The following is a 14948-nucleotide window of genomic DNA, read 5'->3' on the forward strand; positions in this document are numbered from 1 at the left end:
ACCCCTTTGGTTCTATATGTCTTCGTTGGCCATGTCATTTTAAGTTTCTCTGTAGGCCTATAAACAAATGGGTGAGAGGAGAGGTCGTTAGGCAAGACACAAGTCACCTAAAGGGACCTCTGTTGTTGCTTGATCTTTCTCATGCCAACATTGATTTTCACAGTATATCCTTTCTTCACCTTATAACGTAGTCTGCGACACCCTCTTAGTTCCGTGTTACCAATTGCAGTTTATGGTACGGATCATCACGAGCAACCTCCAAAACGTATCAATAAATTTGTGTTAGAGGCAATGCAGACTTTTCTTCTCAGGACTCCTACAACTCGTATTTGTGAACGAGGCCCAATGCTTCAAATTAATTGCACTATTTTATAAGTCGTTTCTTGATGTAAGTACTAATGTCGTTTGGTGTCAATAGTTTCTTCTTTTTGTCTTATGCTGTTTTAGTATAAGGAGTTCTGTACGGAAACTGACTGTGAGTTACCACCGAAAATATCACATTTGTTTATATATTTTCTTGTTACATATTTCTGAAAATCTGTTATATTTGCAACCTATAGCCTTCTCAAAATTTAATTTTATTCAGCTATAACTGCTAATTTGTCTGTGAATTTAAGAACCTACATGTTTATCCAGTCTAAAACTGCTATTTTATCAATCGTTTCTTCATGTTTTTTTCTTATAACTTCATCTTAGGCGTTGAGCTGTAAGGGGGAAAGCTGCACCTAAGTTAAGCACAGCCCCTTTAGCCTAGTTGCTGCAATAGGTGCGTTGTTTTCCTTTCTCTACGAGCCAACGTAATGCAGATCAGAATCTGCATCGTGTTAGACTACACAGTCGAAAGCGATTTCTTCGTCAAAAGAATCCTCAAAAATTTAGAATTTTTTGTCTAACGCAGTTATAGCTTACCCTGTACCTTACTCGATCATAAATCTATATTGATTTTCAGTCAAGTTTTGATGTCGAATGTATGGAACAGTGGGGGTGGTAACATCCTGTGACACATGTATGACAGCAAAGTATTAGCACAAAACAGAACTCTCAATTTACTACTAAAGGAAGCTAATACAAAAACAATATAATTCCATATTATAGTAATTCAATTTTTATTCACAGCATGTTCTTAGTAAGTTATATATTCTGAGACACTCTTCGAAAACACTGTAACATTTGGAAAATCTGTCAATCGCATCTCCCATTGTGTTGTAGATAAGAGTCATCAGTTAGTGATCTTTCGGACGAACTCGTTGAGTGCAGGAAACTATCAGGTCTTCCTTTTACATAGGAATGTTCTCGTGCCAGAAGTCCATGCGCACCTGGTCTTTGTTCTGCCTCAGCTCGTAGTCCGTCGTGATGTACAAGTAGTTTGTCGACGACACACTGAAAGGCTCCCACACGACGCTGTCGTTAGCGTAGTTTGGATCTCTGAAACATTACACTAGTCTCATTATCATAAACTGATTAGCACATAGCTTCGTTCAACAAAACTCAATTCTGAGAGGAAAAGAGTTGCAGAAACAGAATCAGAAATAATATCTTTCAGGTGAAGTGTGTAAACTTGTACTTCTCCATTCATATATCGTTCTTTTTTCCATTCATTACATGCATAACATGTATAGAGAAGTAAATCTGTGTCTGTGACACGAACTGTAAATTAAATTTTGACGACATAGTCTACGGAGAGCAGCGACCTGATTTTATACAAGAGTTGACTGAAAAGTAATGCCTCTACATTCGTAGCTCTTCAACAGTTGGCAGCATTGGTATGCGGCAGGTACTGGCTTGTTCCGTAGCCTCTTCTCTACAGCTCCAGTTGGCGGGAAGACTTGGCATTGAACGGTTGTGTTGTTACAGTGTGAAGTATGGAAGCTTGAGCAGACGGTCGGTCAGTGCGATTTAAGCAACGTGCAGTCATTGAATTCTTGACAGCAGTAGGTGTCACCCCAAAGGAGATTCGTCAGAGAATGAAAGCAGTTTATGGTTGATGTGAATACTGTGCGTCGTTTAAAGATGTTGAGGCGGGAATATATGACCTGCGTGACAAACAAAGAGTTGGACGGCCTGTGACAGCAACCACCGAGTTTCACAAGCAAAATGTTGACAGATTGATTCAGGACGTTCGTCGTATCACTCAGAGAGAAATTGCAAGCACAATCGGCATTTCACAAGAACGTGTTGTTTATTTATTGCTTTGCTTGGCTATCCGAAGATCTGCGCATGATGGGTACCCCGGATGCTGACTCCTGAAATGAAAGCGCACTGACTTGAAATTTGCCAGGAACTCCTCTTGCGTTAGGAGAATGAAGGTGACGCCCTTCTCCATTCAACTGTGACAGGAGACGAAACATCATTACGCTTCTGATGAAGACATTACCAGCGGCTATGTCATCCGGTCGTGAAAGCCTTCATTCTACGAACGCATGAAGGCGCTTTTACTATATGGCCATAAAGCCCTATAAAGAAAAGATTAGAAAATTTCAAGAAACTGTGAAACAGTTTTTGTAAAGTATAGATGACATTTCAAACTGCTAGCAGAAGTAGACACCCTACACGAGTTGTTGAGCAACCATTAACTTTTACAAGCTTGCCGCAACACTTCCACACGTTAATCTGTGAATAACCAAGTCCCTTCTCAAGTACTTTTAATGCACTATTTGGAAACCGTTTTCCTCACAAAATTCAGAATATATGGTGTGAATATTAAGCTAGAATTAAATAGATAGATTTCGGTAACTATTACGCAAGTTGACAGTGTTTGAACTTCAATTTGTGTAGCAATGTTCAGCGAAGCAATACTCAGCTATCAGCTACGTACTAGTGGACATGGTTTTCTGGGTTTGCTTTTTTTCTCGTCTTTCGTGTAAACATACCCATATTTGATGAAACTGCTCCAACTGTTCACCATTCTTTGGCTAAGGTCACCTTCTACTGTCCCTGGTTCCCATTCTATTGCACTGTCATTTCTGTGGAAGATAAACGCTATTTCTGCTGCGTGTGGAGTACCTGCAAAAGAAATTTGAAGCACTGACATTTCTATATTACCAAGCAACTGAATCTTAGTACTTTAAACTTTCTTTTAATTTACATGAAATGACATTGTAATAGCTCATCGTCGGATCCATTTAAAAAGAGAATCCAGGATTTAGAAGCATCTATAACACGCCAATGGAAGATGGTATCAAGAAAAACTGCTGAGTAGTTCATGACGATAATGAGAATGGTTTCTCTTACACACACACACACTCTCTCTCTCTCTTTCTCTCTCTCTCTCTCTCTCTCTCTCTCTCTCACACACACACACACACATACACACAAGCACTCATACACAGAAAGTCAGTCTATCCACTCTCAAAAAAATGTGTATCATGTCTCACAAAATTTGTACTAAAATGAAAGCTAAAACATCAGTTCAGACACACAAGGTTTCATTATAACATAGACTGAAGCGCCAAAGATACTGATAGAGGCATGCATATTCAAATACAGAGATATGTAAACAGGCAGAAGATGGCACTGCGGTCGGCAACGCCTATATAAGACAAGTGTTTGGCGCAGCTGTTAGATCGGTTACTGCAGCTACAGTGGCAGGTTAACAAGATTTAAGTGAGTTTGAACGTTATAGTCGGCGCCCCAGCGATGGGGCACAGCATGGCCGAGGTAGCGATGAAGTGAGGATTTTCCGGTACATCATTTCGTGAGTGTACCGTGAATAACAAGAATCCGGTGAAACGTCAAATCTCTGACATTATGAGAACGAGACCAACGACGACTGAAGAGATTCGATCAATGTGGCAGAAGTGCAACCCTTCCACAGATTTTTGCAGATTTCAATGGTGGGCCATCAGCAAGTGTCAGCGTGCGAACCATTCAATGAAACATCATCGATAAGGGCGTTCGGAGCCAAAGGCCCACTCGTGTACCCTTGGTGACTGCATGACATAAAACTTTACGCCTCGCCTGGGCCCATCAACACCGACAGTAGCCTGTTGATGACTGGAAACTTGTTACCTGGTCGGACGAGTCTCATTTCAAATTGTAGCGATCAGATGGACGTGTGAGGGTATGGAGACAACCTCATGAATCCATGGACCCTCCATGTCAGTAGGGGACTGTTCAAGTTGGTGGAAGCTCTGTAATGGTGTGGGGTGTGTGCAGTTGGAGTGATATGGGACCTCGAATACGTCTAGATACGACTCTGAGAGGTGACACATACGGACGCATCCTGTCTGATCACCTGCATCCATTCATGTCCATTGTGCATTCCAGCGGACTTTGACAATTCCAGCAGGACAATGCGACACCCCACACGTCCATAATTGCTACAGAGAGGCTGCAGGAACATTATTCTGAGTTTAAACACTTCCGTTGGCCACCAGACTCCCCAGGCATGAACATTATTGTCCATATCTGGAATGCCTTGCAGCGCGCTGTTCAGAAGAGATCTCCACCCCCTCGTACTCTTACTGATTTATGGACAGCCCTGTAGAATTCATGGTGTCAGTTCCCTCCAGCACTACTTCAGACATTAGTCGAGTCCATGCCATGTCGTGTTGCGGCATTGCTGTTGCTCGCGGGGGCCCTACACGATATTAGGCAGGTGTACCAGTTTCTTTGGCTCTTCAGTATCTTACACCACCATGAGATGATTTCTTGGAAAAAAGAAATGGGGTACTAAATATACAATGGAAGGTCTAAAAATTTTTTGAAGGAGCTAGGTGCTTTGAAAGGCGATAAATATATACTCCTAGTTTTTAAATACTTTGCACCATAGTACATTTCTTGCTGCTACAAATGAGGTGGTCATGAGTTTTGCTTCGGTCTTGCACTGGTAATTACACTACAGGCCATTAAAATTGCTACACCAAGAAGAAATGTACATGATAAACGGGTATTCATCGGACAAATATATTATACTAGAACTGACAAGTGATTACATTTTCACGCAATTTGGGTGCATAGATCCTGAGAAATAAGTACCCAGAACAACCACCTCTGGCCGTAATAACGGCCTTGATACGCCTGAGCATTGAGTCAAACAGAGCCTGGATGGCGTGTACAGGTACGGCTGCCCAAACAGCTTGAACACGACACCACAGTTCATCAAGAGTAGTCACTGGCGTATAGTGACGAGCCAGTTTCTCGGCCACCATTGACCAGACGTTTTCAATTGGTGAGAGATCTGGATAATGTGCTGGCCAGGGCAGCAGTCGAACATTTTCTGTATTCAGAAAGGCCCGTACAGGACCTGCAACATGTGGTCGTGCATTAACCTGCTGAAATGGAGGGTTTCGCTGGGATCGAATGAAGGGTAGAGCCACGGGTCGTAACACATCTGAAATGTAACGTCCACTGTTCAAAGTGCCGTCTATATGAACGAGAGGTAACCGATGGCACCCCATACCATCACGTCGGGTGATACGTCAGTATGGCGATGACGAATACAATCTTCCAATGTGCGTTCACCGCGATGTCGCCAAACACGGATGCGACCATCATGATGCTGTAAACAGAATCTGGATTCATCCGAAAAAATAACGTTTTGCCATTCGTGCACGCAGGTTCGTCGTTGAGTACACCATCGCAGGCGCTCCTGTCTGTGATGCAGCGTCAAGGGTAACCGCAGCCATGGTCTCCGAGCTGATAGTCCATGCTGCTGAAAACGTCGTCGAACTGCTCGTGCAGATGGTTGATGTCTTGCAAACGTCCTCATCTGTTGACTCAGGGATCGAGACCTGGCTGCACGATCCGTTACAGCCATGCGGATAAGATGCCTGTCATCTCGACTGCTAGTGATACGGGGCCGTTGGGATCCAGCACGGCGTTCCGTATTATCCTCGTGAACCCACCGATTCCATATTGTGCTAGCAGTCATTGGATCTCGACCAACGCGAGCAGCAATGTCGCGATACGATAAACCGCAATCGCGATAGGCTACAAAGTCGGAAACTTGATGGTACGCATTTCTCCTCCTTACACGAGGCATCACAACAACGTTTCACCAGGCAAGGCCGGTCAACTGCTGTTTTTGTATGAAAAATCGGTTAGTAACTTTCCTCGTGTCATCACGTTGTTGGTGTTGCCACCGGCGCCAACCTTGTGTGAATGCTCTGAAAAGCTAATCATTTGCATATCGCAGCATCTTCTTCCTGTCGGTTAAATTTCGCGCCTGTAGCACGTCATCTTCATGGTGTAGCAATTTTAATACCAGTAGTGTACTAACTGAATTAGTCACAGCTTTCATAAAAGAGACATGCAATAGTTTAAAGAAGATGTAAAAGATACTTTTCTAGTGCATGGAGAACTACATGTATGCTGGATTCTGACGCGAATTATCGGCTATATTTCTCATGATACAGTAATCACATATTTTGGTATATGTATCATAAGGAAATTACATTGTCGCCAAAATGGTGACAGGCAATGTGTTATCCAACAATAAATTGACGACCAGGTGAAATAAGCGTCATAACCTGCCATTATGAGCAAATCTTCACAATATACCATGAAGCATGCTCAGAAAATGAAATCCCCATGGTCGCGTCCACATGGATCAGTCACAGTCGTCCGACCGCCGAGTCGTCCGTGACGTCATTTGTGTGCTTGTGGATGGACAGGAGTCAGCACTCCGCAGCTCTTCCGGCCTCTGTCGACTTTGTATACCATGGAGCAGCTATTTCTCACTTATGTAGCTTCCCAATTGGCGTCATGAGACCGAGTGCACCCCATTGCAGTCCTCCCATCAAGGAAAAAACCTCTGGAACAATCAGGAATCGAACCCGGATCCTACACATAGAACCAAGACCACTGAGCTAAAAAAAAAAATGGAGATTGCAACCAGTCACAAATTAAACAGAAGACTGTAGCATGAATTGATTTGAACTTTGAGTCCCTATTCTTGATCCAAGTGTGATATCATGTATAGATATCAACTCACTGATGTATCAAGTTGGTAACAGAATTGATTGTTTCCATCCAACACTGACAAGTTGTGTGAGATCCAGCGGACCCAATGGGGCACACCCATTGAGCCACGCTTCCAGGAGCTCGCTATCACGAGCTCCCTCTGCCACCGCAATACAGGAGGGCCATCAGTAGCGGCTCAGCCAAATCGCGTTCAGAGCCACTTCACTGCGTGTTGTTTCGCAGACGCTGCCTAGTCGACACTATAGTTCATACTGTAGCACAGGGAGATAGGAAGCCTCTTCCTAGTGAACAATATAAACTGGACTCTATTTCGTGTTCCATAATTTGCAACGAGTCTATGTACGCTTGGTGAAATACAAGTTAAGTAAGTCTTCTGTTTGCTGACTTACTTGCTCACTAATCGTTCCTGCTCCTGTCCACCTTCCCATGACGACAACTGCCGCACTACTCTGTAGCCCACCTCTCCTTACTATTGTGTGAAGTTATACACAACACCAGGAATAGTTAACACAAAACTGATCATTAAAATTGATACATAACTGGAAAATAGTGTACTACATACTTGGATATGCAAATGATCAGCATTTCGCCACTAGTGCAGCTAGCAGGCAACTGTAACACCATTTACTTTCTGTGCGTATGGGAAGGTTACACTGCTTTTTTATCATTCAGAAACCGTATTTGATTGTTGGTTGTTGAGAGAAGATCCTGTTATACCTCGTATAAGAATGAAAAATCTCTACCAGTTTGTTTCTGAATTCGATGGTGGTAAGATCCTGATCTGTCGAGAGTACAGGTAATGGCTGCAAGATATTGCCGCTCGCATTGATCAGGGTCCCATCGCTATCATGCAGATATGGAATTGACGGCTCCAGAAGGACCATACCTAGTACCATATAGGATATCAAAGGCCCACGCGACTAGCGCCCAAGAGGACTGTGCAGGATCGTACAGTCACATCACGTAGCTTGAATCAGGAAATGGATTTGTTTGGAGCAAGAGAAGTATACACACTGACAGTGCGACATATCTGGAACACTATGGAATGTGATCAAGACGACCATTGTAGCGGCGTAAAAAGAGTGAAGGAAAAAAACCGCCATTGGCGGTTGGCATGCGATTACCCATCTCAATTGAAGACAAAAGTGTATCTAGCAAAACCTAGTCCCGCCAGTATGTTTCATAAAAATGCGATTTAAGAAACGAGGCTCTGGCAGGGCCCTAACTTTTTTTTTAGCTGAGGCGTCAAATTGCATCCAGTTTACACCTCCACTATGCGGTATTTGTATATTTATTTCTATTACTAGTACCTTTATTTAAACATTAAGACGTAACATGCATTTCTTGCAGACGTAAACGACCACTTTGTTTCATCCACGACACGAAAAAAGTCAATAGAAAATAATAGTGGATACAGCAACACAATAGTTATGGGACACTAGAATGCACATTGTGCTGATCAAATAATCGCATTCTGTACGTTTGACGTCCAGGTTTACTTCCCAGAGCCGGTACGTACACGTTCGAGCAACATTCTGTTTATAGAATGTGTAAAAGCGACTCCCTTTCTTTTGCAAACACTTCGCCACCCGCTAGATCATACTTTGCTGGACCCTATGCAACACATCTGCTTCTACCACTGCCGAAGCGGCATGCACGCGAGCCATGAGATCGTGTACATCCATGGATGAAGTACTATAAACTAATTCCTTTCCCTGCCCCCCAGAAATAAAAACGTTGAACCTCCGTCACCAACCGATTTCTCTGGAATCACTTCATTTAAATATTTATCCATATTCATTCCAAGTGTGGCCGCGCACGGTCATGCTGAAACCATACCTCTCACCGTACACGAACTGGAGCGTTTTCTAATGCGTCGGGCAAAGCAATGCAAAGAAACGTACCATACGGGAGCGCATTCAACTTGTCCAGAAATAGATAAGGACCCGAAAGCATTCCACCCACGATTCCAGCCCACAAGTTTATGCCAAAACCTGCTTGAAAGCCACATTGATAGTTGATACATGGGTTGTGTTCCGAAAAATGATGACTTTTGTGAAGTTTGAAAATACTTTCAAGAGTGAAGCTAGGTTCTTCAGTCCATATCAAGTTATTTAGGGTCCTATAAAATATTCGTTGTCTTCCACTTCGCGCAAAAACCATTCACAAAACTGCACCCGTTGTATGGGATTTTCTTGGCACTGGTTTTGAGTTAACGTGTAGTGATACGGATTCAGTTCTTCTTCGTGCAACACTCCAACAACCAGTCTATCAGATATCTCGAATTTCCTTGCAATTTCACGGGTACGTTGCCGAAGTTATTTGTGAACGGTATCAAGAAATGTGTCCTCTGTGGAGTACGTCTACACCTTGAACGACCTCTGTCCATTACTTGCGGACGAAGATTACCAGTTCCCCGAAGGCGTTGCTCCAAACGACGAAAAACTTTCTTTGCAGAATGGCGTCTTTAATGGTACCACGCACCATATGCACGAGCAGGAGCAGCAGCTTGGTTGTCGGGTGCACCCAGCTCCAAAACGTAAGGACGTATTCATCCACTGAGAAGCCGCCCTACATGATGATGATGTCGTGTGACGAGGGCCTCCCTTCGGGTAGACCGTTCGCCTGGAGCAAGTCTTTTGATTTGACGCCACTTCGGCGACTTGCGCGTCGATGGGGATGAAATGATAATGATTAGGACAACACAACACCCAGTCCCTGAGTGGAGAAAATCTCCGACCCAGCTGGGAATCTAACCCGGGCCCTTTGGATTGAGATTCTGTCGCACTGACCACTCAGCTACCGGGAGCGGACGCCCAACATGAACTTGATAGGACCAGTTATGGTTGTGCACTGCGCGGTTAGTAGACACATGCATTCAGTTTAATAGATCCCACTGTCATGTGCTAGGCTATTGTCTTGTCACAAAATGATGTCCTGCTTATAAACGACGAGAGCTAGGGAACAGACATATAAAATAATAAAAAAAAGAACCTGACGAGGATTTGTACCGTAACTCCATGATGGAGGTGCGCCTGATGTTGCAGTAGTCTACTCAGTGAGCTATGGCGTCTGGTACGGTAGCGCACCTTAAACAAGTTTGTTTGTACAGGCTGATGCGCTGCACGATCTGACAGTTGCCAGCTCCTAGTTTTCATACTGGTGTTTTAAAAGTGCACCCGCTCTGATTGCACTAGATAAACGTTTGCCTTGAATCTTGATGAGGAATCGCATTGCGATCTCCAAAACTCCTGCATTTTTTCTTCGCCCCGTGTATATATGCCGAAAGAGGCAGCCGAAAGTGGTGCGCCCCACAACACTGTACGCATGAATAGCTCCCCGCCGTATTCTCAGATGAGTCCCAGTTCTTCCTAATGCATCACGATAGACATACCCGCACCGATGAGAAAAAATGTCGCCAAAGTGCATTAGACTTTGTCATCGACTGAGAGTATGGAACGCCACTGAGTACACAACACGATTACCTCTGGTTCGCTTAGACACTAATTTGGACAACAAGCTTTACATTTCTGACATTAACGCAGTTGGTTGTGCCCTACCTTTCAGTTCTCCGTGACGTTACGTTTCAACAAGGCAACACAGGTTCGTATGTCGCCTACACCTTGTAGAACTGCCTCGATACCGTGGATTTTCGGCTATTTCCCCGATCAGCGCGTTCTCCATATCTTTGTCATTGAAAACATCTGGTCATGGGTTACTGGCACAATGTCATTTGTCAGCCACTACGACTGACGAGCGCTGGCATACAGATGAAGCAGCGTGGAATGACGTACCCGTATCTGTCACCCAAACTCAGTTTGATTCTATGCCCAGACAGGTTAGAGCCAGTTTTGCTGCCAGAGGTGGCAACCCTTTGTCCTAATTTTTCACACCCTCTATACCCCCAAATCACCTACAGATATAAACACAAACTCTTCCTGGTATATTCGACATAAGTAAAATTTCGTTACTTACTGTTCTTGTTTTAGTGGCTAGCAGTGTAGTTGCTGTCGGCCGGGGTGGTCGAGCGGTTCTAGGCGCTACAGTCTGGAACCGCGCGACCGCTACGGTCGCAGGTTCGAATCCTGCCTCGGGCATGGATGTGTGTGATGTCCTTAGGTTAGTTAGGTTTAAGTAGTTCTAAGTTCTAGGGGACTGATGACCTCAGCAGTTAAGTCCCATAGTGCTCAGGGCCATTTGAACCATTTAGTGTAGTTGCTGAGAATTATAAATTTACTTAAAATATGAATATTACAATCCCGCACACGGAATCGTAACCTCTTTCGTTGTTCCTTATTTTTTTCCGGCATTATCCGCTGTCTTCACAGGGTCGTTATGTTCATATTGATGTTACAACCTTAGTGGCAGACGTTGCCGTATGTCCTTCCTGTAGCTATCCGTTAGCTCCTCCCCTAGACTGAATTTCTGTACCCCGTCTGCGTGGATCTAGTGTTGTCACATGTGAAAGAAGGTGAACGTCTTCGAGATGTTTCTAATCTTGTGCTGTGGCCGAGCGTTTCTAGACGCTTCAGTCCGGAACCGAACGACTGCTACGGTCGCTGGTTCGAATCCTACCTCCGGCATGGATGTGTGTGATGCCCTTAGGTTATTTAGGTTTAAGTAGTTCTAAGTTCTAGGGTACTGATGACCTCAGATGTTAAGTCCAATAGTGCTTAGAGCCATTTGAACCATCTAATCGTGTAACTGAGACGGGACATGGGTTACAGTCCAGTATTCAGCAAGTCTAATGTGAGAAGCCGACTAAAAGCCACATCCAGGCTGGCTAACACCGACCCCCGTCCTTAATCAGCCGGATGGATTCGATCCGGGACCAGCGCCTCTCCCCCAACGCCGGAGGCAACCTACTGACCCTCGCGTGGCTATCCGAGCGGTCCTCGGAATCGTCTACTGATGCACTTGTATGAAACAGTATACATATCGTTAAAAAAAATCTAGCTATACAAATTATTGCCAAATATTCGAAACATTGATGTAACAACAAAAATAAGACTTAGGGCATCGAAGATATTTCCGAACATTCTTCTCGATCCAGGTTGAGTTTCATTAATTGTAAGTAACGGCTGTAATACCTCATACACAAGGTATAGAAGGGCTGTCATTTATACTCACGTGATACGTATGAAAATGTTTCCGACATGATTAAGGTTACACGACGGGAATTAACAGCCTTTGAAAACGGAATGGTAGTTGGAGCTAGACACTTGGGAGATTCCAGTTCGGAAATCGTTAGGGAATTAAACATTCCGAAATCTACAGTGTCAAGAGTGCATCGAGAACACCAAAGTGCAGGTATTACCTCTCACCGCGGGTAACGCAGTGGCCGACAGCTTCACTTAATGACTGAAAGCGGCAGCTTTTGCGTAGAGTTGTCAGTGTTAACAACCAAGCCACATTACGTGAAACTACCGTAGAAATGAATGTGGGACGTACGATGAACCTATCCGTTAGTGCGGCGAAATTTGGCGTCAGTAGGCTATGGCAGCAGACGAGCGACGCGATTGCCTTTGCTAACACCACGACATCACCTTCAGCGCCTCTCCTGGACCCTACACGACTGGAAAACCGTGGCCCAGTCAGATGAGTCCCGATTTCAGTTGGTAAGAACTGATGCGAAGGTTCGAGTGCGCCGCAGACTTCACGAAGTCATGGACCAAAGTTGCCAACAGGACGCTGCCCAAGCTGGTGGTGGCTCCATAATGGTGTGGGCTGTCTTTACATGGAATGGACAGGGTGCTCTGATCCAACTAAACCGATCATTGACTGGAAATGGTTATGTTCGGCTACCTACGAGACAGTTTGCAACCATCCATTGACTTCAGGTTGCCATTACAATCGCTATGCCACCGGACCACAATTGTTCGCGATTACTTTGAAGGGCATTTTGGACAAGTCGAGCGGATGAATTGCCTCCTTCCCACCCCCCCCCCACCCCCCACCCCACAGATCACCCATGAATCCCATCGAACATTTACGGGTCATAATCGAGAGGTCAGTTCTTGCACAAAATCTTGCACTGGTAACACTTTCGCAATTATGGACGGCTATACAGGCAGGCAGCATGGCTCATTATTTCTAAAGGGGGCTACCAACGACTTGCTGAGTCCATGTCACGTCGAGTCGCTGCACTACGTCGGGCAAAAGGAGGTACGATAGGATATCAGGAGGTTCAAAAATGGCTCTGAGCACTATGGGACTTAACATCTGAGGTCATCATTCCCCTAGAACTTAGAACTACTTAAACCTACCTAACCTAAGGACATCACACACACCCATGCCCGAGGCAGGATTCGAACCTGCGACCGTAGTGGTCACGCGGTTCCGGTCTCAAGCGCCTAGAACCGCTCGGTCACACCGGCCGGCGATATTAGGAAGCATCCCATGACTTTTGTCACTTCAGCGTATTAGCCTCTTTATAATGTTGTGGAATCATGAAGTGGATCAGGTGCAGCGTATGAAAGGTATTTTGTAAGACAGTTGTTATACACATACTGAGGAAGCAATATCTTTACTTTAGTTCTACAACAATTAAAGATATTCAACTATCGTTTGAGTTCCATCGACCCCGTAATTTGGCGGACTTAGAATATGATCTAAAGGTTTAAGACAGGTCGGGCACGAGAAGTACCTACTTATACGAGACTAGTTTTCAAAAAGGATAGACGTGCCTGCAGCTGCTTTGAAAATTTTGGTAAAGTTTCAGTACTTATTCTGGCAAGTAAAAGTATGATAGAGGACATGGTCGTTAATATCCTATTTTTATGAATTTTCTGGGAGTTTGATTAGCCAAATCGAAACTGCCCTTTTTATTATAAGTGACACTGCATGTTGCATCTGGTGCATCAGCCTCTGCTTAGAGATACTAGGTCAGTGACAGACGAATACTAGGCGAATATGTAATTGTTAACAGGCTGATTGTTTTGCTATTTCTATTCGGTAGGTTGTTGGTTTCATATGGGTGATGTCTGTTACTAAGAATGTTTAGGTTGAATGAAGAGAATAGAAAAATAAATATTAATATTCGTACCACTAACAGTGCGCTCGAAAAGTGTAATTGCTGTTTAGCCCTGTCTTGGCCTCAGTACTTCTGACTTTTCTATGTGAAAATACCGTACAGTTTTTTTGGCAAAGAGCTGTCCTCATTTATTTGGACAATCTAGATTGGACTTGTAGAACAAACATACAACAGACTAACGAATAATATATGTTTATGGAGACGCACAGTGCATTTAATTATTACAGCTATTTTTGAGTGGGTTGTTTTGCCCATTGCCCTCGACGAGACAGCGAATTTGTGGACCTTATTGAGGTAAGTGAGCAACGAGCAAACCTCAAACCATTGCAAGCTTTTTCTCTAATTCCGTAATGTTTCAACATAAGGTACTGATGATTTCTATGTAATACTAATTGATTAAAAAGAGAGAGCAACAGAGATTATGAAAGCGAGTTCCTTTCTAACGCATTTAAGTCAGCCAATCAGATCGTAATGCTGTAATGCGTTTGTGGGTTAACATTTGTTCAAAGGTAAGTTACCAACTACATACAAATGGTAGACAGGAAGGAAGTACGAGCTGTTTACCGTAAGTGGCGTTGCCTACGTTGGCGCCACGATAGTCGAAGAGATAGTAGAATACTGGCTGGTCGGACAGCTGCGACACGTATCTCACCAGAGAGTCTGTCGGTTCTGCGAAGTGCTGGTCAGTCGCTAGCTGCAACACGCAAAAGTGTTTTCGTTTATTTATTTATTTTTGGCTTTGGACAGCAAACATCATACACCCAACAGTGGCTACAAGAGTACCATATTAACATAAATGCAATTTCCACAGTATTACAACAAAAAAGTTCGATATACAAACATAAGTTCTTAATGTAAAATAAAAACACTCAAAGACGAACACACAGCCGTCAGTAGTTACAATAGTGCCAAGTTAAGATTAGTGCAATTTTCACAATAGAACAAGGACAAGAGTGTGAAGCACAATGATAAGTTCACCATATAAATTTAA

General features: G+C 43.8%; 1 protein-coding gene across 1 annotated transcript in view; it reads right to left on the reverse strand.

The window, feature by feature from the left end:
* Positions 1–1020: 1020 nt before the first annotated feature.
* The window catches only part of LOC124622408 (acetylcholinesterase-like), a 96097-nt gene continuing 82169 nt past the window's right edge, over positions 1021–14948 (reverse strand). Inside the window, exons 8-10 of the mRNA XM_047148096.1 lie at positions 14522–14651; positions 2871–3003; positions 1021–1425 (exon numbers count right to left, since the gene is read on the reverse strand). Of these exons, the coding sequence (XP_047004052.1) occupies positions 1278–1425; positions 2871–3003; positions 14522–14651 (411 nt within the window). The 3' untranslated portion in view covers positions 1021–1277. The remainder of the gene's footprint in view (positions 1426–2870; positions 3004–14521; positions 14652–14948) is intronic.

The sequence above is a fragment of the Schistocerca americana genome, chromosome 7 (assembly GCF_021461395.2).
Source record: "Schistocerca americana isolate TAMUIC-IGC-003095 chromosome 7, iqSchAmer2.1, whole genome shotgun sequence".
Lineage (NCBI taxonomy): Eukaryota > Metazoa > Arthropoda > Insecta > Orthoptera > Acrididae > Schistocerca > Schistocerca americana.